Below are 24,367 nucleotides of genomic sequence, written 5' to 3' on the forward strand. Positions count from 1 at the left end.
ATAGTATTACTATATTAGTACTTCAGTAGTAATGCTACGTACCAACAGTTTGCAAAGAAATTTAAGGAACAGAAAAGCCTCTGCTCATGGCTTCCTGCAGGAAGATGAGGGGCAGTCAGCTGCAGGCAGCTGAGGAACAAGTTGGAGGAAGCCGGTTTGACTGCATTTCTGTTGGCAAGAAAACTGTGTGGAGCACAACGGGAGATAGTGAATGGTGCTTGAGATGGCAAGGCTACAGTGCTCAAGAGGCAGGCAGCCTCAGGAACCAGTGGTGATGTTCCAGAAGCAGTCCAACAAAGTGGCTTTGCACAGTAGAGCTGCATGTGCTCTACATGGGGCACCTCACTGCCATCAGTAGAAATGGGAGTGGCAAGAGGGGAGCAGCCCTTTGTCTCCAAAAGCACGCATGCAGGTGGGTGGGCACGGGTTCCCCAGCCCACATACTGTACAGGCCAGCCCCGCATCTCTGAACTCACACAATGCGGCCCACAGCAATTTCAGCATCCAGCACACAGGACAAGGAATTAATTCTTGGCTTTATTTCCAGGAAAACATCTGAGGTCAAGGAGAGCTTTTCTCAGCAACAGGCATTTAGCTTACAGTGGCTTGAGGTGATCTTAAGAACTCACTTCTTAGCACACCACAATAAGATCAACTCATGGCGTATTGCCCACTGGAAACATCTTGTTTGGCTTGGTGTCCTGGAAGTGCTGCCATGTGATGAAAGCCTCCTACATGGTTGCTGATGAAGCTGAGATATACAACTTGAAGCAATTACTAGCTGCATATGTAGCTTTTGAGCTTTTGAGTGGAAAGGTTTCTGTATTCTCTTGAAGGACAACTTGCTGCTCACACAACAGCTGCATAGCGACAGAAGATTACTTCTTAGTGCACTTGGATCTGGATAAACAATCACCAGATACCACTATGGCTATCATTTCCTTTTACTTACAGTACTTCTGTAATGCAAAATAAGTTACTAAGGGGTAAAAATACTGAAGGTAGCAGGAGTAATAGAAGAAGATCCCCACAAATCAGAACTCTCATTACATGGCTGACGTGCCCGCCATGCTCTGAGTAAGAGAGAGAGAGAGAAAGAGAGAGAGGGCAGGGGAGCAGAGAAGGGTCTTTCCTCTAGGATAAGAGTATTCTAACATGGTTACATAAATAAACAGGAAAACTAATTAACTGAAATAAAGGGGTAGAATTCCTCAGTCTTTTAAAGTTTGGAGTGGAATGAGAAAATCAGACATCTCTCAGGAAGAGAAAAGGAGGGCTGATACCAATCAGAGGAGGATGTGTTAGATAACATTGGCATTACAAGGTAAAACAGAACCAAGTCAGATGCCACAGTTCAGGTTGTGTGGGTAACTGTATGAGGCGCTGCAGTGGGTAGTGACAGTGACAGTGCCTTCTCACAACCACGTCACAGCACAAAGCCTCAAAGAGTGCACAATGTGGGTCCTGTTTGTGAAGCCAGCATCTACTGGGTCTTGCAGCTGAGGGATCTTGCACACAGCAGCAGCCTACCCAAATTCCTAAAGTGAATGCAGAATTATTGCTATGTGTATTCCTTGGACTTACAGAGAAATGTAGCTTTCTAGAACAGCTCAAAAGTTGTCATACTTCATCCCCACCTACAGATTTCTTTCTGATATCCTCAAAGATAGAGACTTAGATACTATAAATTTAGCTGGTCTTCACTTTTTCTACTCTGCAGGCTATTCCTTGTGCACATGGACAATCTAGGATATTCACTGGCCCTGTCAGCTTTGGGGTTAGCTTTGCAGTATTTCAGTGCTGGACAAGTGTTTCTTCTGTGGCATGCAACCTGATATATTGGGCCAAACATTGCTCTGACTTGCCACATGTCATCTGACAACATCAGGTATGTTAAATGCAGTGAGAGTCAGGAAGAGATGCAATTAAGGCAAACGAGATCTAGCCCTTCCTTCCTGGTTGGTCATAAGCCTAATTAAAATAGTCCAAGCAGGAATATATATTTTAAGCCAGGACTTTGTTGTTGTTTGTTTCTAAGCATGGGCATTCTCATTTTGGGTGGATGTATTGCCTTGGAAATAGATCTAAAGTATACTACAGGTTTTTGAAGCTGGAGCTGTTCCTCCGTTGCAGGTTATTCCATCTGCCATACAAAAAGAAAAAAAAATTAGAGGTACAGTCATAAGAGCACTAGAATCTCTTCTCATTCACCACAGCAGAGTTTTTGGACTTATAAAATATTGAATGGTCAGTGAAATACCTGCAGTCCCTTTATCTAGAGATTTCTGCTATGCAAAGTATCTGTAAATGCAGTTATTTTGGAATTGTTTTAGAGTTGGCAGAAACCTTCTTCTCTTAAATACTGCTCACTCAGTCAGGAAATAACTCCTCAGAAATCATACCCATAGCACTTATTTTCAGTTCTTTAAGAATGGAAATGAGATAAGACCTCTAAACTCTGTTATTTGAATAACGTCTACCCTAAGGAGCTGTTTAGGGAGTAGCAGTGGTCTGTAGTGCAACAAGAGGACACTTCAGCACAGCCTCTGGAACAGAGGCAGCAAGTTCTGACAGGCTGGTTTTCAGGCACCAGGGGTGGCAGCCAGGAGCTTCCACTTGCACCTTTCTCAGAGCCAAACCAACCCTCAAGATACGAAGTACATGTTAATATAAGCTTCCATCCAGTGTTCACTGCAGCTGATGGACTTCAGTGCTATCCAGATTGGCCTACAGAAAGTGGGAAATAGATTCAACCCAAATAAATTGGCAAGGTGCTAATTTGGGCTAGAAATGGGATGAACTACCTACCCCAGGAATGCGTTAGCTATTTTCAAATCCTCCTGCTTCTCAAGCTGCGAGATGGCACATCAGCCAAACCTGTGCAAAGGGTGTGTCCTTGCACTTCTCCAGGGACCTACAGACACTGCACAGAACTTCTTGCTGATCCCAGCTTCATGGGAGCTTGTGCTGCATGTAGCCCCATTTGTAAGGCACAAGTAGCCCCCTATGCTCCTGATGCCTTTCTGACAGCCTGTCATGTTGCCAGGCCTTGAAGACAAAAATGTATTTTAGAGTTCTGTTTTAAACTTTGCTAGTGGAGCAAGGCTGAGGAAACTGTTCTTGGCATCTGACATTGCTGGGTCTACAAAGCTTGCTGCAATTCTCAGAGTGTACTGAGTAAGTGCATTCTGAGTTAGGAACAAAATGATAAGCGTTGTTTCTGACCTTTCTGTGCAGCCATTTTCTCTTCCTCCTTCTTCTTCTCTTCCTCCAGAGCTTTCATCTTTGCATCATACTCATCAGCACGGGTCTTCCACTCATTCCTGTTGTTCAGCAGCCCGTCAAGCATAGGCTGAATTTCTTCATGGAAACGTGAAAATTCCTGACCAAAATACAGCCATCAGTGCCATGCAGTGTGGAGGTGCTGACTGCCACCCATCCTTTGCACCCAGGACTGGCCCTGATCCTTGCCTGCTGGGCTGGCTACACAAGGAGGGTGCAGATGGCATGAGAGGGGCCCTGCAGCATCCTGGAGAGAGCAGATGGTGAGAGGAGGAAGTTTTTCCCTCCTGAGCAGGGGGAAGGATGAGTCTCCCTCTCTCCTCCTCTCCCTCCTTCCCTGTGCCAGGATGAGGACAGTGAGGTTCTGTCTGCTGCTCCTGGCCTCATCTGGTATACAGATGATTCCATGCTTTTCTTGGACTTGGATCTCTTTGGAGTCTCTAAACCTTTTTCCTTCAAGAGGTAGCAGAACAGATTCACTGGGAGATGGGAATCCCTTTGTTGTCATCTCTTCTACCTGCCCCTGTGTTCCTGAGTGCTGTTGTTGCGCCAGGGCTCTGGACGCTAGGACCGGAACCTCGTGTTGAGAGGATGGTGTATACAAGAGTGTGCTTACCTTATAGACAAATGTGCACACAAAGTCGATGAAACCCACTTGAAGTTTTGGGAGTTCAGCAGCTTTCCTCCTGTCCATCATGGGCTGCGGTAGGACACAATCACATCATGATATATAAGAACACTGCACTGGAAAACACTATTCTCTTTTCTACCCAGAGTTGCCCTGTTGTGTAAGCTGGGCTGTTCTGCTGTGCTGTCCATCACCTCTCTCATCCTCTTCTGAAGGGACGTGGAATGGGTTTACTTCCTATGCTGTTTTTGTAGAAATTTTAGACAGCTCTTTCTCTGTCTATTGTGGGACCAGGGACAGAGTTTTTCCCTTCCCTCTCTCAAGCAAATTTCAATTTTATAAAATATTTCTGAACATGGAATTATATTTTAATATGGCCATTTTGCTTACTGCACCATTACTGTATCATTTATATTGCACTGTGGAGATGATATACTATGAAAGTCTACTTAGTGATTTTCTTATGTCTGCTGGGTCTGTCATGGCTTGGGATATTCTATGATTACAAAAAGACCAACAAGCTGAGATGGATGGAGACAATCTCAAAGAATAATTCTTGGTTCTTTCAATGCCAAATTTAAATATTTTCCCTATCTGAATGCCCACTTTTCTGGTGGATTTTGGCAAGCCTGGGAGCCACAGAAAGACACAGCTTTCTGAGAGCATCCCTGCTTGCAGTAAATCTCTATTTTCTGTCTGAACTGCGCCCTCTAGCTCTCACGCGATACTTACAATGGGCTGCTGTTGAAGGACGCTTATTTCTAAGTCCCCTTGCTCCCAGAATTCAGCTGCTACCAGGAGAGCTACCTACATTGCGAAGGAGAGAAAAAAGTAAAGTTAGCATTTGATTTCCAGATGGACTTTAGGACAGGGCTCACTCTGAAGCAAATGTCACTTCTAAGCCCTGGGTTGCTGCACACCCACATACAGCCACAGCCTTTCTGCTGGGAAGGGCAGCAGTAGCCGTGGGATTGCACCTGAGTAGTGATGGCCTAAATACCGTTTTTGCACTTGGACTTGTCAGCTCTCTGTTCATTTATTAAGAAATGTTTCTACTGTGTCCTGCAAGGATTTGCCTTGTGGTCACAGTTATGGTTTTCTACTAGGACTTTTTCAGCTGTCCTTTTTTCCATACTGAACAGGAAGATAAGTTTTATTTCTCTTTATCCTCCTTTAAATTTTAGTGTTTCTTACCTAGTAATTGGTCAAGTTCAGTTCAGGAAGGAACTCCTAACAGAAAAACAAACAACTAACCAAACAGGAGGTATTGCATTAAAACAACAACCACCTAAACAGTTGTGAAGTTTTTCCTTCTTTTTTTCTTTGCTCCATTTGGTGAATGTAAATTCCCTGCAGAATCCAAAACTATATTTTTAAAGATTGATTTGTCCATCAAGAACATTATTATTATGAAGTATTTTCAGTAGTTTTAGTAGGAAACTTCAACACAGTTACTGAGTAGCTTAGAAACATACAATACTTTCAAGTACAAAGCTAGAGAAATCTGACAGTATGTCAAGCACCTGACCTTACTCTGGACTTCCCAAGGCTTAGTGATTGCTGACAAATCACAGGCAGTCATCATCATGGCCCTAAAAACAGAAAATAAATTAGTCTCTTCTCTGGAGCCCTAAGGCTCAGGATGTGCATGTCCTACCAGATGTCTCAGTTCGATGCCAAAGTGGTGGATAAAGAAAGGCAGGCTGCTGTAGCAGCCGTGTCTCTGACTGGGACATGGATTGAGAACTGCTTCATGAATCAAATGGGGTGCTAGGGAACTGCTCTCTTCTGACACTAGGAAGTTCATCACTTCAGCCATTGCTAGCTGAACCTTGTGTCTGTAGGCTAACTCATCTGAGTTCCTTGTGAATGTTTGACAGTGGAAACTGCAGCAAGGTTGTAGGTACAATTCATCACAAGCACAGAGTGTTCTGCAGAGCATCTGCTGGTTGCAACAGCACTGTGCAACTCAGATGGATTGCCATTAGGAAGAACAACTCATGGATTAGGTTCCCTTTGCTCTGTCTTTGCAGAGCGTTCCATTTTTATCCTGTGGTTTTGCCCTGCTTCTTCAAAAGATCCCATTTGAGTGGACACTTCCACATGCTGACCTTCTGCTAAGGGCAATGCAAGAATGTACTGACTGCACATCACCAGTCTGTTTTTTTTTCCTCACTCAATTTACATTAGAAATCAAAACCAAAGGAATGTATCAGCTAGGGGCTATTGCTGCTGAAGCAGAAGAATCTTTTTTATGTGGGTGTGTGCATGTTCTGTAGCTCCCACCACCCAGCCCCAGAAGAGGGACACTACCACGTCTCTAACCCTCAAAGAGACTATCTACTCACATGACAACTTCTTTCTTTGTTGTCTCCAGAGACAGGTAATCGGTCCAGGCAGTTGTATTGTCATATGTCTTAGACTCATCAACGATCTTCTGAAACATTGTTCTTTTTCTTTGAGAAAAAGAAAAAAATAAGTTCCAAAAGAATGAAGCAGGTGTGTTAAAAATAGATGTCTGTGCTCCCAGTAGACATTTTCCTGGTAGTTATGAAAATTGAAAACATGTTATGAAAATATGAAAAAATTTCAGGGAAGCCTCCAGCAAAACCAGGCATCATCTCTTGCTTTTCTTAAGTAGAGGGAACTATTGTAAATGGCTTAAAGGAATAATAAGCAGAGTAGTGAGACTGGAGTAGGAAGCTTGAAAGCATGTGCTACTTCAAGTAATGCATAATGAGAAGGGCTTCTGGCTTTGCTGACAGCACAAGAAGGCTTTTTGCCTGAATGTTAAGCAAATAGCAGAAACTTAGAGCTAGCTCAGGTGTTAAAGCACCTGTAAGACTACCTGTTGTTCAGTCTGATCTTGTTAATATTAGTTATAAACTTAAATATGGGAGGCAAATTCCAGGGAGGGATTTATATACCATACAGCCACTTTTTGAGTGGCATGAAATCCTGAAAAATCTGCTGATTCAATGCTAGTGACAAAGAAGGGCCTTTAGGCCATATCCACATGCTCTGTCCACACTCTTTCACCTGGAATCTGGTCTAAATTAAGTCTTCATATACAGATGACAAAGACTAGCTAGTTCCTACCTGGTAGGGAAGGGAAGTGCAGATATCTGTTCCCATACAACCACCAAACCTCCAAAATAAGTGAACTGGATTAGAGTTGGGGTTAGTTTTCCTTCCTCATAATCTTTTTTCTTTTTTCTTTTTTCTTTTTTCTTTTTTTTTCTTTTTACTATTTATATTGTGTGTAACCATTCTTCAGTGTAAAACACGGAAGTAATCTCTGGCCCTGTATTTCAAAGCACATTTTGAAAGTTCTTTGCTACTTAAGATGTCAAATATCATAGTCTTCCAGCTTATGCCCCAGGAAATTAGTGCATGTGACAACATGGTCTTGAGTATTTTTGGCTTTGGTGAGTGAAATAGACTCTGAACTGAGTATTCACCTATAATGGACCACTTACTATTTGAGTTGTGTTGCTCTCTCAGAGAACTTAATGGAATGCTGGACAAATCATTAACCATTAGTAAGTATTTATAGTGCTGAAGTGTTATTAAAAAAATCATCTCTTTATTTCTGCTGGGGATCACATGGGGCTTTGTTGGAGACAGAAGGCTGAAAGTCACATATGTGATGTAATTAATCAAAGTTCAAAATTCTTTTGAACAATTTGAATTCTTCCTGGAAGCTCTAGTATTGACGTTAAAAGCAGCCCTCTGGAGGTAATGTCTGTGAAGAGGTTTGCTAACCATAAGGGCTCTCAGAGCAAAACATCACATTTTGTCTTTGTACAGCTCCAGCTGCATGCAGCTCTTCACCCACAGTGTACCAACTTACTTGAAGTAGAGTGCCAGATCTGTTGCTATAATGGCAATATCCATCAGATGAATCATGTGCTCATGCTGTCTCCGGTTGAGGTTCTGGCATATATTCAGTGACTGAAAAAGAAAAGGAAGCTGCAAAATGCAAGCACTGTGCTGCTGTGAGCTACTGGGAATCTTCCTTTCTCAAAATTGCTTTTTTTTCTAAGAGCTGCAGCTTATTTCCCTAAGATCTGTTGGTGCCTGGTCTTCCGCTGTACTCACTGAGCAGCGTCAGTGTCTGTGCCTTGATACACCTTGAATTTGCCGATTTGCCTGAAATGGAAAGTTAGCTGGGGGAGTGTGTTGGCCTTGGTCCTATCCACAGGACTACAGGAGGACAATCTTGTGTTTCATGTGTTCCTAAAAGGACTAATGATACGGCTTCTGAAGAATCTGGGTCATGCAAGTTTTTTGGTCACTGGTGAGAAGAAAGCACCTGAGGGTGGAAGAGAGTGAGCTGGCTTCAGAATCTCAGAAACCCAAACCAGAGATATAACCTGTGTTAAACCTGTGGGCCACGGGTCACAGAAGTTGACAGCCTGGTGTTTACTGATACAAAAAGTCACTGCAGTTAAATTATTCAGGCTCTTATATTACAGTGAATTACAAACCTCTTCAGAGAGCAAAAACTTTCCAAAATCCAGGTGATGTCTCTCTAAAATTGAAGATCCATGAAGTTTAGCTAAAGGATTTTGAGATCTGGTAGAATAAGGGAAAAATAAAAATGTTAGCACTTAAAAAAAAAAAAAAAAAAAAAAAAAAGTATCCCATTTGATATTTGTCATGTCCATTCAATTTATCTAGCAAAAGCTAAGGAGTAATATTGTCAACAGGTGACTCTGCTTATTGTTATTTGTACACTGCATATAGTATTCTTCTGCCTGTGGATTTCACCTAAATTGTTATTCTTGTCAGAACTGTTGTTATTGGCCACAATGAACTTCTTGTTAAGTTCCTGAAAAAGTATGTTTTGGCATCTGGTAATAGGAACAGGAAAACCACTGGTCCTTGAACATCTTCCTAGGCAAAGTGCAAGACAATCTCATATTCAAACCACTTGAGATGAAACTTGCAGCTTCCCTTACATTTTTTCAAAGCTCCAGAAAGCAGTGGGATAGCACAGCCAAAAAGCATTGCAGAAGAGCTATGATCTGACACTACCATGCTGGTTTTTCAATCAGATACTGAAAGCAGTACTCACATCCTCACATATGTGATAGCTGATAGGTTTCTGCAGGCAGCAAGGGCAGTGCTATGCATAGTGCTCTCCAGCAGAAAGCATGCTTCCTATGTCCAGGATGCTCACTGAAGCATCCTGCTTTTCCTGTGATGCTCAGACCACTAAATGCCTACACTACACCTGGCCTGCCTTGTACCAACAGTGTAGAGCTTTGGTTTAACCAAAGAGCTGAGGGCAACCTGTTAGGAGGCAGAGCCCAAGTTCACAGCACGCAGAAAAGAAGTTAATTGACAAGTAAGACTGTTACCCCGTATATAACAGAGCTGTGCTGGAGTTTAGTGGGATCACAGCCTGAATCCACTCCATGCAAGAGAAGCAGGAAATGGTTGGAAGTGGCAAGAAAGCACTTACTTCATCTGGTAGAGGTTGTTGGTTCCTCTGTGGTCTATATCGTGGCACAGAGCAGCAGTCACCATTGCAAAGGCTTCAAGGTCTGTGTAGTAGCGCTTCAGTTTGCCTGTCTGGAGGGTGAAAATGTGCATGCCATCTATTAGTATGTCTTACAGGAAAAGGTGACTTGGACAATCCCCACTGAAACAGCCCAGGAGAACTGGAAGTATTACAAAGATAGATATTACATACAGCACGTTTAGATCAGAATGGGGAAGCAACTGGAAACAAAATGTTTCAGACTCAAGTAGACACCTGTCATGTGTAGACACATGTGTAGACACATGTCAAGCTTATGCCCATCTGCAAGGTTGGCTGCCTGCTGCTATAGCAGCCTTGTGCCATTGGGGCGCTTGCACCCTGACAGCCACCTGCATGCCTTCAGTGCTGGGCCATAGGACTGATCCATCACAAGTCTATGGTGACTAGAGCACTTCTGATGCCTCTGTCCTTTTGTGGGCATCTCTCACCCATGAGAAATGGCACTTTGCTACACTCATACTACAATCAAAGAATCATCAAGATTGTAAAAGACCACTAAGATCACCAAGTTTAATTGTCAGCCCACTCCCACCGTGCCCACCAACCACATCCCTCAGTGCCACATCCACACGGTTCTTGAACACCTCTACGAATGGTGACTCCACCACCTCCCTGGGCAGCCTCTTCCAATTACTACCCTTTCTGAGAATAATTTTTTTCTGGTATCCAACCTGAACCTGCCCTGGCTCAATTTAGGGCTGTTACATCTCATCCTCCCACAGTTCTCCTGGGAGATGAGGCAGACTTAGCAATGGGCTTACATACATGGCTGTTCTGCCTACAAATGGGAAATGTGTGGTTGTCTTCATCTGAGCTAACATCAGTCACTGCCAGAAACTACTGGAGGAAAGGATGTCCTGCAGTCCTTCACCCTACCACGCGGATGGATTATCCTGGAGGCTCTTCAATACCAGACATGTCTGTGCCTACCATGCATGCACTTAATGTAAACTGGGGCCTCATATGGTGCTAGAAGTGACAAACTAATCTGATGTAGGGTTTGAAGGGAGCCCTGCATGTCTTTGAGCCATGACATCAGCCCTACTTGGGGTAAAGCTGTGCCACAGAATGAATAGGGATGGTGTTACCTTACCATGAGAAGTGTGAACATGGTCTGTGCAACGTTGAAGCCATGGCGCCAGTTGTGGTACGTTATCTTCCGGTAGCCTTTACTGACAGAGTACACAAACCTCACCAGAACCTGAAAATGGGGAGGAGAGTGTTTGATGTCAGCTGGCTTGTGGGTAAGGTGGCTGCTGCTGCTTTTGGAATAAAGACAGTGCATAGAAATAATGGATAATGGTCAGACCTTCAAGAGAGATGGCTCTATAGGTCTGTAGAGATGGAATGTTTACCCCCTACATGGTTAAAATACAGAGCATTAAATATCAGATTGTTTTTTTCCACCTGTGTTCTGCTTCTCCATGTGGTCTTTCCCTTGTAGCTACAGAGGTTTTTTTTCCATTGGAGAGGTAATAAGAGAGTGTTCATTATTTTTAATCTCAAAGGGGCAGCAAAGAATGGCTATTCTTCACATCTGCACCAGGAGCGTCATTCCAGAATGGACATTTTGAACGCTTATAGCACTGACTCGTGCTGTGGGTAAGAAGCACAGAGGTAACTCTTGTGCAGAGCCCTTCGTTACCCCCTGCTCCCCTGCCGGCCACTCCGGTACAAGGGACGTGCGGCGGGAGGCTCTCTGTGCAGCAACCCGCGGGTCCCACTAGATGGGGATAAAACTCACAGCATGTGCTGAAACATCCCCTCGAGGAGACGGGGAGCGAAAACGCGTTTTCCTAATCTGACGGATACGGACTGCTTCAAAAAGCTTTGAGTTTGCAAATTGAAGACTTTGGGGTTGAATAAGGTTCGATAATGGGGGAGGCAGACTTTGCACTCTGCAGACTCAGTCTGTAGAGGCCCGGTAGCAAACCCACAGAGCGCTCATCTTCCCACCGCTGTACAGAGCAGAAGTGGCCAGCTTCGTGCTCCAAACTCATGAGCGAGGTGGGGGTCCTGGGTTAGGGTTAGTTACCTCCTGTGGGATCTGGAACTTCTTCACCACGCCAAGCTCATAGTACATCTGAATGCCACACTTCACCAGCTCCAGCTCAGTGCAGTCGAAATCTGAGAACCTGAACTCATAGATTTCAAACTTGCTGGGCCCTGGGAGTTGCTCTTTCTGTGAAAGGCAAAATGGTTTGTTGCTATGGTATTTATGCTGTCCCTAGAAATACCTTGAAGTGGTTTTGCTAAATAAGAAGTTATTGGTCTGATGCTGGTGGAAGACATCTCTTTTAGAATGTGACACAAAACCAGCCCTAACAGGGCTATGTTAGGGTTTGGGTTAGGTTAGGTTTAGGGTTAGGACTGCTACCGAGCAATCCTGTTACTTCCAAAGGACATACATGCACAAGGATACTTTTTACATAAGTAAATTTTTCCTTCAAGGATTTAGTACAGATGAACAAAAATGTTTTCCCTCTTCCTCCGTTAAAACAGCCCTGTTAGTGGGGGAGGAGGGAGAACATTTTTGGTCTGGCACAAGACATTGTTTGCATTCTGTTAAGCACTCTTCTTTTTAATTTGATGTAGTTTGGAGACCCCAAACTTGTCAGGTCTTAGACTCAGGAGAAGTCTTAAAGTTCCTCATCATTCTTGTGAACAAAATGTATGATAGTTCAAGGCGGATGGCATGTTCCCAGGTGGACTTTGGAACCCCTTGTGATAAGGAGGCACTAGGCAGGCACTTCACAGGAAGGCATTCTCTGCTACTTCGAAATAATAACCTCACACAGAACACAGGAGGGGCAGGTGTTTTTCACCTTCACCCTTCACCAGGTGCCTCACTGATATCTACCAACTCCAGAAACTCTCCCCTGCCTCCACCCAGGCAATAGTTGTTTGCCACACTTCCAAGTTCACCCGCACATTGCCCTTACCAGAATACTTGCCAGCTCCTCTTCCTCACACTCACTTGGCTCCTTCCCCAGCTTTTCTCGTGTTGGCTGCAAAGAGCATGGACGCGTTACACTGACTGCTATATCTTACAAGACTGTGTGCTGTAAAGCTTGGGGGTAATCTAGGGTGAACCTACATGAGGCAGCTCTGATAAGAAGATCATATTTTCCTCTCAGACCCTGCTTTTATTTCTGATCCTTCAACATATTCTTCCTTGAAAGAATGTTATCTCTTGCATTAATTTTGACTCGTTGTTCCTCCACTTGAAAAATTCCCCTAGAAAATTCCCCATGTCTCAGCCATGCTTAGCGACTCCCTATCTTTTGTACCAAGGTGGTTTAAGGGTATAAATTAGCTTCTCTTTCACAACCTATAGCCTGCCCTGAGCAGCATCTGCATGAGCCCACTTCAAGGCCTGGCTTTGGCACAGCGTGCTGAGGCAGAGAGCAGACCACAATCAGCCTCAAGTCAAAATAAAGACTTGTTTTGCTATAGTGTGAAGGCCTCTGTGGCTGGAAGACTTTATATGGGATGGGAGACCTTGTCCCACAGACACAGCTACTGTTCAGCACTGACCAGGCTGTCACGTGCAGACAAGGCCAGTAAGCTCACAGGAGTGCTGTACATTGCAAGGCATTACCAGAATTTCCTGAATTTCATCCTTGTCACACTTCACGTGGTAGAGTACCATATCCTGGGCAATATCTTTCCGGTTCTCCAGTTTGTTCATCTTATCATACGTATCTGTGTTGAGTACAGACCAGCCCAAAAACTGTGTCAGGGACTTGGAGAGGAGGAAAAAGAGAAACAGTGAAGTAACCAAAGTGTCTGTTCCCTATAGCCACAGAAAGATAATGCTATGTAATATATTTTTATAGAAACATGAGCTCCAGTCTGGCCCCAAGTTTAGCAATGAGCAATTGCATGTTTGTTCCTAACTGCTAACTGTTCTTCACCACAGCAGCTCCCCAGCTGGTGGATCTGCCTAGATCTTGAGACTGTCCATACCATGCAGATTCAAGGACCCTCTGTCCTGGGAAAACTACTTGCCATGTTGTTACAAGTATTCAGTATAGTACCCCATGTCTATGGGAAAGGCTGCTGTCACAACCATGACAGCAGGTTAGGAACCCTCATATCAAGGAAAAACATGATGGTCTTGTCACCTTTCACATCTGTTTACTCATGCTTTGTTTGCTTTCATCTTATTTGCTGCTCAGTGGCCAATTTGAATTGATTTTTTTGCTTGATCGTTTTATTTGGTAGTAAAAGTATTTCAGCAAGTGCTCTGATTGATAATGGATGCCAAGATCTATATGTCCATATTGGATTGAAACTAACAAAGAAGCATTTCTCAGCCACAGTGGCTTCGATTAGTGCTACTGTTTGTAGATTCAGTAGCTGGCCACACCTTGAATCACAGCAACACTGATAACTTAGGTGTAATTGCCAGAGGGAGTTGCCCAGCTGTATCTGAGCACAGGTCAATATAGTCACTTTACTACCTCAGAGCTGCTGATGGCTAGGTGTCCAATCTAAGAATGCTGAAATAAAATGATCTGAACATAAGTGAATTGACAAATTTCAAAAATATCCAACATTTCATTGAGTCACCTTCAAAACTTTCCATCTACTGCATAACCTATTAAGAAACTTAATTGCAGAACACTGGGGAATGTTTGCAGCAGTGCTGTGAGAAAAAAAAAAAATGACCTCTCTCAACCGTATGAACTTCTTCCAGCACAATAAGGAATTATACCTCCATCAGGGTCTCATCCTGTTCATCAAATGGTTTCCCATCTTTTCTGTTAAAAAATGTGACAACGCCAACAATTTCTTCCTTTTTGTTGACAATTGGCATGGAGAGAACATTTTTGATAGTCCATCCTGATTCATCTAGAGGACCTTCCTTGAAGAAATAGCAAGCAGAAAGACACCATATGCTTAATTTGTTTTCTAAATACAGCAGCAATCCAATTTTACATCACGACTTCTGATGAAAAAAATACCTATGTGCCTGATATTGACTCTGAATTACATTTCTGTAAGTAAAGTAGAATGCTTCATAGAACTAGAAGAGTTCACATTACCTGAAAGTTAAACATCTCGTCTGCAGCAGCATTCATAATGTTGCAAATCTAGGGGATTGCAAAAAAAACCAACATACATATTTTACAAATTGGACACCGAAATTGATTAAAATGCCAAATCAAAAAAAACTGAAAAGCAGCTTTGATGAGACTTCATTTCAGAAAGCCTTAATGAAGTCCAAGCTATGCACTTACAAACCCACTTTCAGCCACATATGTTGGCAGTCCAGTAACTAGTGCCCAGTGATCCGGCGTTGGGTTTCTGATAGAAAGAAAATTGAAAAGGGTAATTAAGGATATGTAGTTATTGAAAGACAATGATGATAACAGAGCTGGCTGCACAATCGACATATACACTTCACTCGCAGCTATCATGTAGTTCTGTTACTTTCAAATGACCTACCACAAGCATAATTTTTTATACAAGTAAATATCTTCTTTCAAGGATTCAGTACAGGTTAGCTCATAGAATATAGTCAGCAGAACTTTTGAGTTAAGAAAAAACTATTCCTAGTTGTGAGAGTCATGTTTCAGAGCTACAGCATAGAGAAAAAGAAAAGAAAGTCTCCGGTTAAGAGTCAGGTGGACATTACTGCATACATGCAGTAATATAAGGTGGATATTACTGCAGAGTGGTGTGACCAGCACAAGGTAAAACTTCTGTTGTGTCAGAGTTCTCAAGGAGACCTGTAGTCACATCCTACAGCAGTTGGACAGGTGGTGAGTGGAAGTGCAGAGGGATGTGGGGAAGTATGCCAGAAGGCATCTGAGGAGGTGGAGGGCACGTGTGTATCGATGTGCGGAAGCAAGATGCATGAAGATGAACGTAGGTGGCTAGGACGCTTGATGAGAGGGAAGCATTCTCACCAACTCCTGCAAATGCAGCCACTTATGTTTCCCTTCTTGTGTTTTGGTAAGTGAACGTTGAGGAGAGAAACACCATACAGAAGCAGCAGTTTGGAGAGTTAAACCAATAGTGAAGAAGGTTGGTGGGAGAAGTCTTCTCAGAGCCCACTGGAGTGGATCTCAAATCTACTCTGCAAAACTCAGTGGCAAGACGTGAAGGTGATTTTCAAAATGAGAGTCTCAGGGTAGAGTGAAGAGTGGAGGAAAGGTCAGAGGCAGCCTTGCGGGGGGTGACCAAAGGAGAAGAGAGCAGAAAAGAAGCTAGAGGACAGGCAGAGGAACAGGAGGAACTGTGAGGGTCGAGAGGATATCCAGATGAGTGGTGGGCAGGGCTGCGACTGCAGATGCCTCACCACCAGGGCAAGCTGGGTGGGCTCAGAGGCTAGCACAGGAAAGATACCAAGGAGGAGTGATGCCTTGGGCTAGCACAGACAATGGCAAAGCTGCAGGCAGTCAAAGCAGCTCATTCTCACACAAAAACAATTACTTGTTGCACTGGTTCTTGGTGCCTGACTTACAAGCCAGGAGAATCCCACTGCCCTGGAAAAAAACCTTTGTCCCACTTAAATGTGAGTTGAAACAGCATCCTACATTCTGGCTTCTTACTCAGTCTTGTATCAGTCTTCTGCATATCTCTTTATGAACATAGTGTTTAAATCAAGGACAACCTTTGTTTTCGCTGCACTCTGTGTCTGTACCAAGCACACACAAACAGTGGCAGCAGTCTGGGCACTTACGGGATGACTTTAATGTCTTCTTTTCCATGTAATATATAGTCAATGACTTTGTAAAAAACTATTTCCTGCAAATAAAAAGAAGAGCAGTCTTAAATCTAGTGGTGAGATGATTCATCCAGACAATAAGACTATAAGACTATATAGGACTACAATATGGGTGTCTCTTACTCTGCCATCCGGAGTGCGAGGTCCTGAGTAAGGGGGAACTTCTCCCAGCAGGACAGGCCATAGATCAAAAAATTCCTGTTTTTCAAATAAAAGAAGTATATTTAGAATGCAAAAGTGCATTTTGCCTCAAATTTCAGAGTAACTGCTGCTTTACTATGCTGGTTTGGGTACTTTGTAAACAAGACATGAAACAACATGGCTAGACCAATCGTAGGCAGCACAATGGTGTCCCTAAGCCGGGAAGTGTCAGGTGCCTTACACTTACAAGGTTGCATATGGCTATGTAAAGCTTATATGCAAGACATCAGTGAACAGTGTGGACTGTATGCACAAGCACCTATTTCTATATTTTCCGTGTTCCTCATTTTCCAGAGTGTTTCAATTGGGCTGATTTACTACCTCACTAAACCCAAAGAACAGTTTCTCCTAGGCCATATTATAATGCTGATCAGAGAATCTTTACCAAAATAATGATCTTCTAGTTTATCTCCTCACATGACCAAGTGCTGTAAGGGCTCAGGCAGTGTGGAAATCAAAGTCAGTGGTAGCCTCAGTTAGCCTGACCCCAGAGTACAGCAGAAACGCTATGTAGATGTTGCTGTGTAACTCCCATGTAAAGCTTGTCAATCAGCTTGCTAACAATCAGAACAAATCGGAGCTGCAGAGGTAATTCAGATGCTCTTAGCCTGCATTTCCTTGAAGTCAAATTTCACCTTGAAGCCTAGATAATATGTATATGGATGAGGTCTTGAAGAGAGTGTCTGCTTTGTTGCTGCGTGTCTCCACTGTAATCTCATTATATTTCTGGCATCCAAAGACTTGCTGAGGCTGTGCTTGCAGTGTGGGCTTTGGGTGGGATTGCTGCTTGATAATTAAACACATTTGCCCCTCCTTTGACTCCATTCTTGTCCTCTGCCTCTTCAAGTAGTCCCATCCCAGTGATAAATTCTTTACTCTCCTCCTCTTTTCCTCATCCCATGTTTTTCATTTGTACAATGTAATTAAAAATGCAAATCAAAGCAGGAATAATGACTTAAACCTAGCTTGGAGTTTGGCTGTCCCAATAAACCTTATCTCAGTCAGCTATGGATAGTAGCAATCAGATATATCTGTAGCTCATCAGTGAACACTCACCTTCTGCTTTGTCATGTCCAGGAGGCCTACTGAGTACCTGTCACAATTCAGATATGCTCTCACTGTGTAGAAGGCCTTGTGGAATTGCCTCTCAATATCTGTCAGTTCCTCAAAGACCTTGTTAGCTGACCACAGCAGCACCTGCAGGATAAAAGCCAATTGTAAGCACAGCTTTCCCTTGAAGCTAGACTTCCCAAATGTGTTTGCATTAACAAGGAAACTGTGTTGGTTTTTTTTTTTTTTTTTTTTTTTTTTGTACTACAGTCCCAGTGCAATAGCAACAAAAGTGCAACTGCAAAATGTAAATTCATTGCTTATTTACACTGGGAATTATTTAGGAGAGATGCATTCTGAGGACTAGTCATGCCATCACAGAGTACTGTGCTAAGGGCCAGTCTTACCAAGGTAATGGTGCCAAACAGACTGTACACTTACTTTTTATATACATGAGTAAAATCTTGCAAAGGCTGGAGTTGGAAATATTTAAATCAACTCTATCCTTAAAGCCTTTGCACGGATCTTGTGTGCACACTGCCCTGTGACCCTCTTCCCCATGCAATGCAGTGTGGATATATCCTTAAGAAAGCTGTTGCTACTAGGCCATTTCATCTGTAAAAATGGAGGTTCTGCAGTGAATTAGGCAGATGTTTCTAATAGTAAAAAGGAAGTCTTTGTAGTCATAAGGGGAGCTTTATTATCTCTGAAATGTTAAGGAAGCATCTATGCAAATGCTGACCTTTGCTAGTGCCTGTGTGCCTGATTGGGTGCTTTGCTCTCAGGAAACAACAGTGGCAGTGCCTAGAAGTGCTGGGAGCCTCTACCTGAAGCTTACTGGACCTATGCTTGGAACATGGAGCACTACTGCTTGGCCACAGTCAGGAAAAGTTTGGCTCATTGCTGCACTGAGAGCTAGCAAACATCATACACTGTTCTGGCCTGCATCGCTGTCTGTTTCTGACCCATGGAATGTGAAAGCTCTGGCACTGTTGTAAAGCCTGAGGTGTTAAATGCTACCAGCATCCCACGGACAGGACAGTGTTGTTGCCATGCAAATTGTTAATGAAAAATGAGCAATGGCTAATTGTTGCTCTTTTACTGCATGCAATATGAGAGGCTGAAAGCCACAAATGCAGTGACAAGGATTGAAAGAAATGTGTGAAAAAAGGGCAGTTCATGGAATGATGTAAAGAACTCTGGCAAAATGTTATGTGGTCTTCTACTGAGACTCCAACAGAGTACAGTCTAACAAGCAGACTGTATTCTCTTTGCACATGACGTTTTATGTACAGATGTTTTTGCAGTATAAAAATCTTACATATCCTTGAGAATGTTGTTTGCTCAGACTGTACTGACGTAGTTCTAAGTCTAAAGCAACAAACAGTGTTAACTCTTGCAGATACCTTTTGATCTAGGTGGCCAAACATCTGCTAGTTGATGTTTGAAAGAAAAACTAGTTTAGTTTTTCTTTTCCGCCTTTTGTGGGATCTGCTAATACAGCGGTGGCATATGAACATCTGATTCCAGGGTTCAAGCCCAGGTCAGAACATCCCGCAGGATGCGTTGGATCTTCCACATCTTGGGTATGTGTTTTCCTTTAAGACCCCTCCATGCCTCCCCCAGGCCTGCTAAGCCCTCAAGAGGAATGAACTTTGGCTAATTCTACCTTAGTTAAATTACTTAGCATTGCTAGATGGCTGTATCACCTGGACACCATTTATTGTTTTATGTTTGTGGAAAGAACTGTGCAAAGAACAAACCATGGGAAAAACTTGTGACTGAACAGGTTCCATTCAAACTACTTGAAATTCATTAATTTCTGCTGAAGGAGAGAAATAGAACAGGCAGATGAGAATCATTCTGCTTTCACTAAGAAGAAATTCTATAGTATTTTTATAAGCATAAAAGATAATTGTAGCATTTTTAATTGTTTTGGGAGATCTTTCAGTGCTGTTGTCTGAAGTAGATAAATGCCTCAAGAGTGTTCCATCACCTGAACTCTGCACAATATCTTTATCAGCAGACAGACAAAGTGATGAAAGACTCTGAGGAAGAGGGAGTATGCGAAAGCATCCAGGGGCTGCCTTTTCTTTCTGCTCTTTAAACACAAATTTCTGAATCAGATCATCTCTATTTCTGAAACCAGAAACCAGTTCTTTTGATTTTAAGATATAGCCCAATCTGCATCCTTGCTCTTACCTGGCCTCTTCGAGTCTCGCAGTTGTGAAGATAACTCAAGTGATAAATTTTCAGGTTTAGGGAAGCAAAATTCAGGTACTTCAGGAAAAGCTGTAAAGAAAAACAATGGAATTGGGTCAGATGCAGTAGCAGTCTCATGTATCTTGGATTTCGTAACACCACTTCAGCAACGTCATGGTAATTCCCCTCGATAAATGCTTTGCTTTGCACCAGTGTGAGATAAGGCTTATCCCACTGTAACTTCCCTGAAAGATTTCTGAGATAAGCATCTTCATAATAAGCCTCTTCTGTTACAGGGTGGGTCCTCTGTAGGGAAATTTACACCATGGTGCTTCAGTAAAGCAGACATCCCTAATGTAGAGGGATGTAGAGCCCATATTATACTTGTTAACAGCAATGCAACAACTGCTTGGTAGAAACTGAACTACTGACCACTTACTGTTTCATCAGAGTTGGTGAAGAATGGGCCGTTCAGCTTATTAATAGCCAAAATGACAGCAACTAGATCTTTGCCATTCAAGATGGGTGTTGCAAGGATGCTTTTTGTAGTGTAGTCGGTGAGCTCATCAACAAATGAACTGAACTGGGGACACTGTTCAAAGGAGAGTTTACAGATTAATCACTTTAAGCAAAATTTGTAGCCTTAAAGCCAAACCAAAGCACAGCTTCTTGATGCAAACTGTCTAGAGAAAAGTTTTGCTTACAACATTGAGGAAGATAAAAAATTAGTAGAAGTTTGTATAACGAATAAGTAATAGAACTAGTATCAAAGGACTGGCTATGGCTATTTATTGCAATATACCTGCTTTTTACAAAGATCTTGCTAACTGTAATCATTTAACTTATTAGAACAAGGAGAGTATCCACTTATCGTCCTCAAACAACTGACTTCCTTCATTATACCTCCTGTATTATTTTCTCCAGTGTTGTATTAACACTGCAAGATGCATATAACCAATTTCTGTGCAGTACTGCATAGCTACAGTTTATAAATCATGCTTTCTATTACAGTCACTAGGAATCTCATTCAATCTCATTTTTCTCCATGGAACAATCTAGTCTTTGGCTCTCTTGATACAAAATTGTTGTCCAGAGGATTCCCTTCTCTATTAGTGCACCTTCAGCCCTACTCTTACAGTTCTTATCTGTTTATCACTCTTTCACGAATGAAAGAGCAGCAGCAGGCATGGGAAATCAACCTGTAACCACTTCATGTGCCAAATGTTTTTTTACTGATATTGGGAAACATTGGGAAAGATGTTATGGCGACCTCAGTACAAACCACAGTGATGTTGGGCTTCTATGTTTGGGATAGTGGGCAGGATAGCCCAGAGGAGGATGCAGCAGGCACCACCTACATGTTTTTCCTGGCACTCTTCCCCAGCACTTTGAGCAACTCAACCCCATCTCTCCCAGGAACTTGTTGGCCAGGGTTGCAATATGCAGATAGCACCATCAGGGTTTGGCTGCACAGGGAGTCCTGCCCTTGAGAGAACTGCCATTCAAACCACTGGGAGAGCATTAGGTCATGCTGTAGGAGCAGTATGAAGAGAACTCAGTGTGACTGTAAGTGTCATTGTCTCTCAGTGCCAAAAGAAAATGAGACATAGAAAGGGTAATGTGAGGAAGTCAGATAGCCCAAGGTCCTGCACAATGACTTACTCATACCTTCTTTTCCTTCTGATGGGGAATGTGGGAAGGGTGAACCATCATCTTCCTGCTCAGCTGAACGAACTGACAATTACATTTTCTATTATCTGAATTATTAAAAGCCCAGGGCCTTGTTGCCTCTGATCACAGTCAAGATGTTGCTCCTGAAAGAACTATCACTCTAACACACCTTCTCCCTGCATATCCCTCTAGCCTTCCCTGCCAACTAGGGTAGATCAAGCATTTAAATGTCTGTGTTTCCTTCAAAAGAACTGTCATAAGACTAGCAGCACCTGGAAGAGTTACAGTTGGAGTGCAGCTCTTGGCTCCCAGTTCTGAAGTCCTTAGTTATTCTTAGAGAAATGCCTGAAGAGAGAACTTTAAAATTATAAGTTATATTCTGATGCATATTCTGCAAAATAATGGTTGCAAAACTAAGTCAATATCAGTGTGTTCTATGGAGATCAAGGAAGATTTTGTTGAAGCATTTGGATATGATCATACTAAGCAACAAATGGACAGATGAACAGATGGTCTCTTTGTATCTAGCAAATGAGAGGTGGAGTAATCCCAAATGCCATATTTGGGTCACATGGATTTTAGTTTTATATCTACGATTAGGGCAAGCAGATTGTAATTCCAGCCATTCAGATTTATGTGATTGAACTGAGGAGTATGAAGGGTAGGTATTGTTATGAAGGCCATAGGAATAAAACACTGAAATTCCTTGCACCTCTTTCAGTATTACACTGCACTGCTGAAAGAGTGTGCTTTTTGCTGCTTTTGGTGAAAATCTCCCATACTCAGGTTACAATTCGTCCACATGCTAGACTATTTGGTGGATAAAGAATTGGTTGGATAGTTTCAGCCAAAAGGTTGTGGTCAACAGTTCTATGTCCAGGTGGAGGCCAGTGACAACTGGTGTCAGGGCAATCCCAGATATGTATGTAGACTGGGAAAAGAATTCCCTTAGAGCAGCCTTGTGGAGAAGGACTTGGGAGTTCTGGTGGATGAAAAGCTGGACATGAGCCATCAGTGTGTGCTTGCAACCTGGAAGGCCAACAGTATTCTTGGCTGCATCAAAAGTAGGGTGGCACCAGGGAGGGGGAGGGAATTGTCCCCCTCTGCTCTGCCCTTTGAGGCCCCATCTGCAGTACTGCATCCAGATCTGGGGCCCCCAGCACAGGAAAGGTGAGGAGCTGTTGGAGTGGGTCCAGAGGAGGGCCACAGAGACAGTCAGATGGCTGGAGCACCTCTCCTATGAAGAAACGCTGAGGGAACTGGGTTTGCTTAGCCTAGAGAAGAGAAGGCTCTAGGCGGACCTTGTTGAGGCCTTCCAGTATCTAAAGGGATCTTATAAGCAGGAGAGAGACCAACTTTTTACAGAGGCAGATAGAAATAAGACAAAGAAGAATAGTTTTAAACTAAAAGAGGGGAAATTAAGATTAGATATTAGAAGGAAATTCTTCACTCAGAGGGTGAGGCAGTGGCAAGGCTGCCCAGAGAATTTGTGAATGCCCCTTTCCTGGAGAAGGATGGCCAGGATGGATGGGGCCCTGAATAGCCTGAGCTGGTGGGTGACAATCCTGCCCCATAGCAGGGGGTTGGAACTGGATAATCTTTAAGGTCTCTTCCCACCCAAACCATTCTGATTCTGTAATTCTATGACTATAATTCTATGATGAGTTTAGCTTCACCTCTCTCCATAAATGAAGTTGGAAGCAACTTACACACTGATTACTGGTGCGTTAGTTTTCACTACACAGCGATTCCAGTGCTCCCAGTTCTGGGACCAAGATGCCCTTCCGTCTTTTGCCCCCTTTGAACCAGCAAGCATGCGAGCTTTTTGTCTACTGAGTGAATGAATAAATGGCAGACCTACCTCACTGACATCCTGGATGTTCATGGTTTTCTTGGTTTGAGCAACATAGCCCACAATGCCTAAGTCCAGCGGGTAGACTATCTCGCAATCTGGGGAAACCAGGCATTCCTCCAGCGTGCTTCCCTCTTGAATGTTGAAAAGCCTTGTTGCAAGTTCAGGTGTGCCGTTTCTTTGCCTGTACATGAAAAGACTACAGCGATCAGCGTGAATAAGGGACCTGATTCTTCTCAAAGTCTTGAATACAACTTTCTCCATGTTGATGCTTTCTTGCATGTCTTGTATCAACTCAAAAAGAATTTCACTTTCATTGTCATCACAGGGCTCTGTTTTCATTTTCTTCTCAAAGTATTGTTTGGCAAAAGCAGGGTTGCCATCAAGAAACTTCTCCACGTCGTCTTCACTAATGCTCATTGTGAATGTCCTGGATCCTGTAGTAGTCCAATGATGTGGTCTATGCAAGAAGCACTCTTATTTCTGATGTAGTTCCTAAATTTTCATAATAGAAGATGTTGCTTCTAGAACAGCCAGAGATGATGTACCACTGCAAAGAGAGATCGTCATCAGGAAGGTATTCCTTTATAGTGCTGGAGGCGAGTCTGTGGGAGGACAGATCTTCTCAACCAAACAGATTAGATGACCTCTACAAAAGCTTTAGGTCAACTTTCTTCTTCTTAATCTAAATGCAAACAAAAACTGAGTATTCACAATATCTTAAAGCACTCTCCTTTCTCTTGGCAAGCAGAAAACTTACTGAAATGATTATATTGTGGTAGCAGCAAAAGAGAAGAGCTGCATCTTCTAATATTGAAATAAGCTCTTTAAAGTCTAATTAAATATATACTGCTTGGACCTAATCCTCAGCTAACAAGGTGAGCATCTTATTATTTCTGCTCTCCCAGCTTGTCTAAGAAACATCTCTAACTGAATGTTAAATATGTCAATCTTTAAAGCTGGATGGAGTTACTGGTAGACTACGGCAACTATAAATTATGTTTACAAGCTAGCAAATCCCTCTGCTGAAGTGGTTAATGAGCATAAAAAGAATGGAGGTTTCCATTCAGATTGGGTAGATACACACACACTCCAGTTGTCCATGCAGACTTAGGTCAGTTCTGTGAGGCTTTTATGATAGCAAATGAATAGAACTTCTGTCTCCTGCTTTACAAAAGAATATTATGGATA

At 42.9% G+C, this 24,367-nt stretch overlaps 1 protein-coding gene across 1 annotated transcript; it reads right to left on the reverse strand.

Annotated features, from left to right (window-relative positions):
• Positions 1–432: 432 nt before the first annotated feature.
• PDE6B (phosphodiesterase 6B) lies at positions 433–23,608 on the reverse strand. The gene is made up of 22 exons (XM_031609377.2): positions 23,186–23,608; positions 20,093–20,245; positions 19,654–19,743; positions 17,458–17,598; positions 16,324–16,398; positions 16,156–16,220; positions 14,708–14,774; positions 14,513–14,560; positions 14,182–14,331; positions 13,063–13,206; positions 12,404–12,469; positions 11,497–11,643; positions 10,555–10,662; positions 9,381–9,490; positions 8,401–8,488; positions 7,764–7,864; positions 6,259–6,366; positions 5,439–5,502; positions 4,643–4,717; positions 3,899–3,982; positions 3,226–3,382; positions 433–2,143 (listed from the first exon to the last, which is right to left on the reverse strand). The coding sequence occupies exons 1-22, from the start codon at positions 23,594–23,596 to the stop codon at positions 2,085–2,087; spliced, it is 2,511 nt and encodes an 836-aa protein (XP_031465237.1). The 5' UTR covers positions 23,597–23,608; the 3' UTR covers positions 433–2,084.
• Between the last annotated feature and the right edge of the window lie 759 nt (positions 23,609–24,367).

The sequence above is a fragment of the Phasianus colchicus genome, chromosome Z (assembly GCF_987193195.1).
Source record: "Phasianus colchicus chromosome Z, bPhaCol1.hap1.1, whole genome shotgun sequence".
NCBI lineage: Eukaryota > Metazoa > Chordata > Aves > Galliformes > Phasianidae > Phasianus > Phasianus colchicus.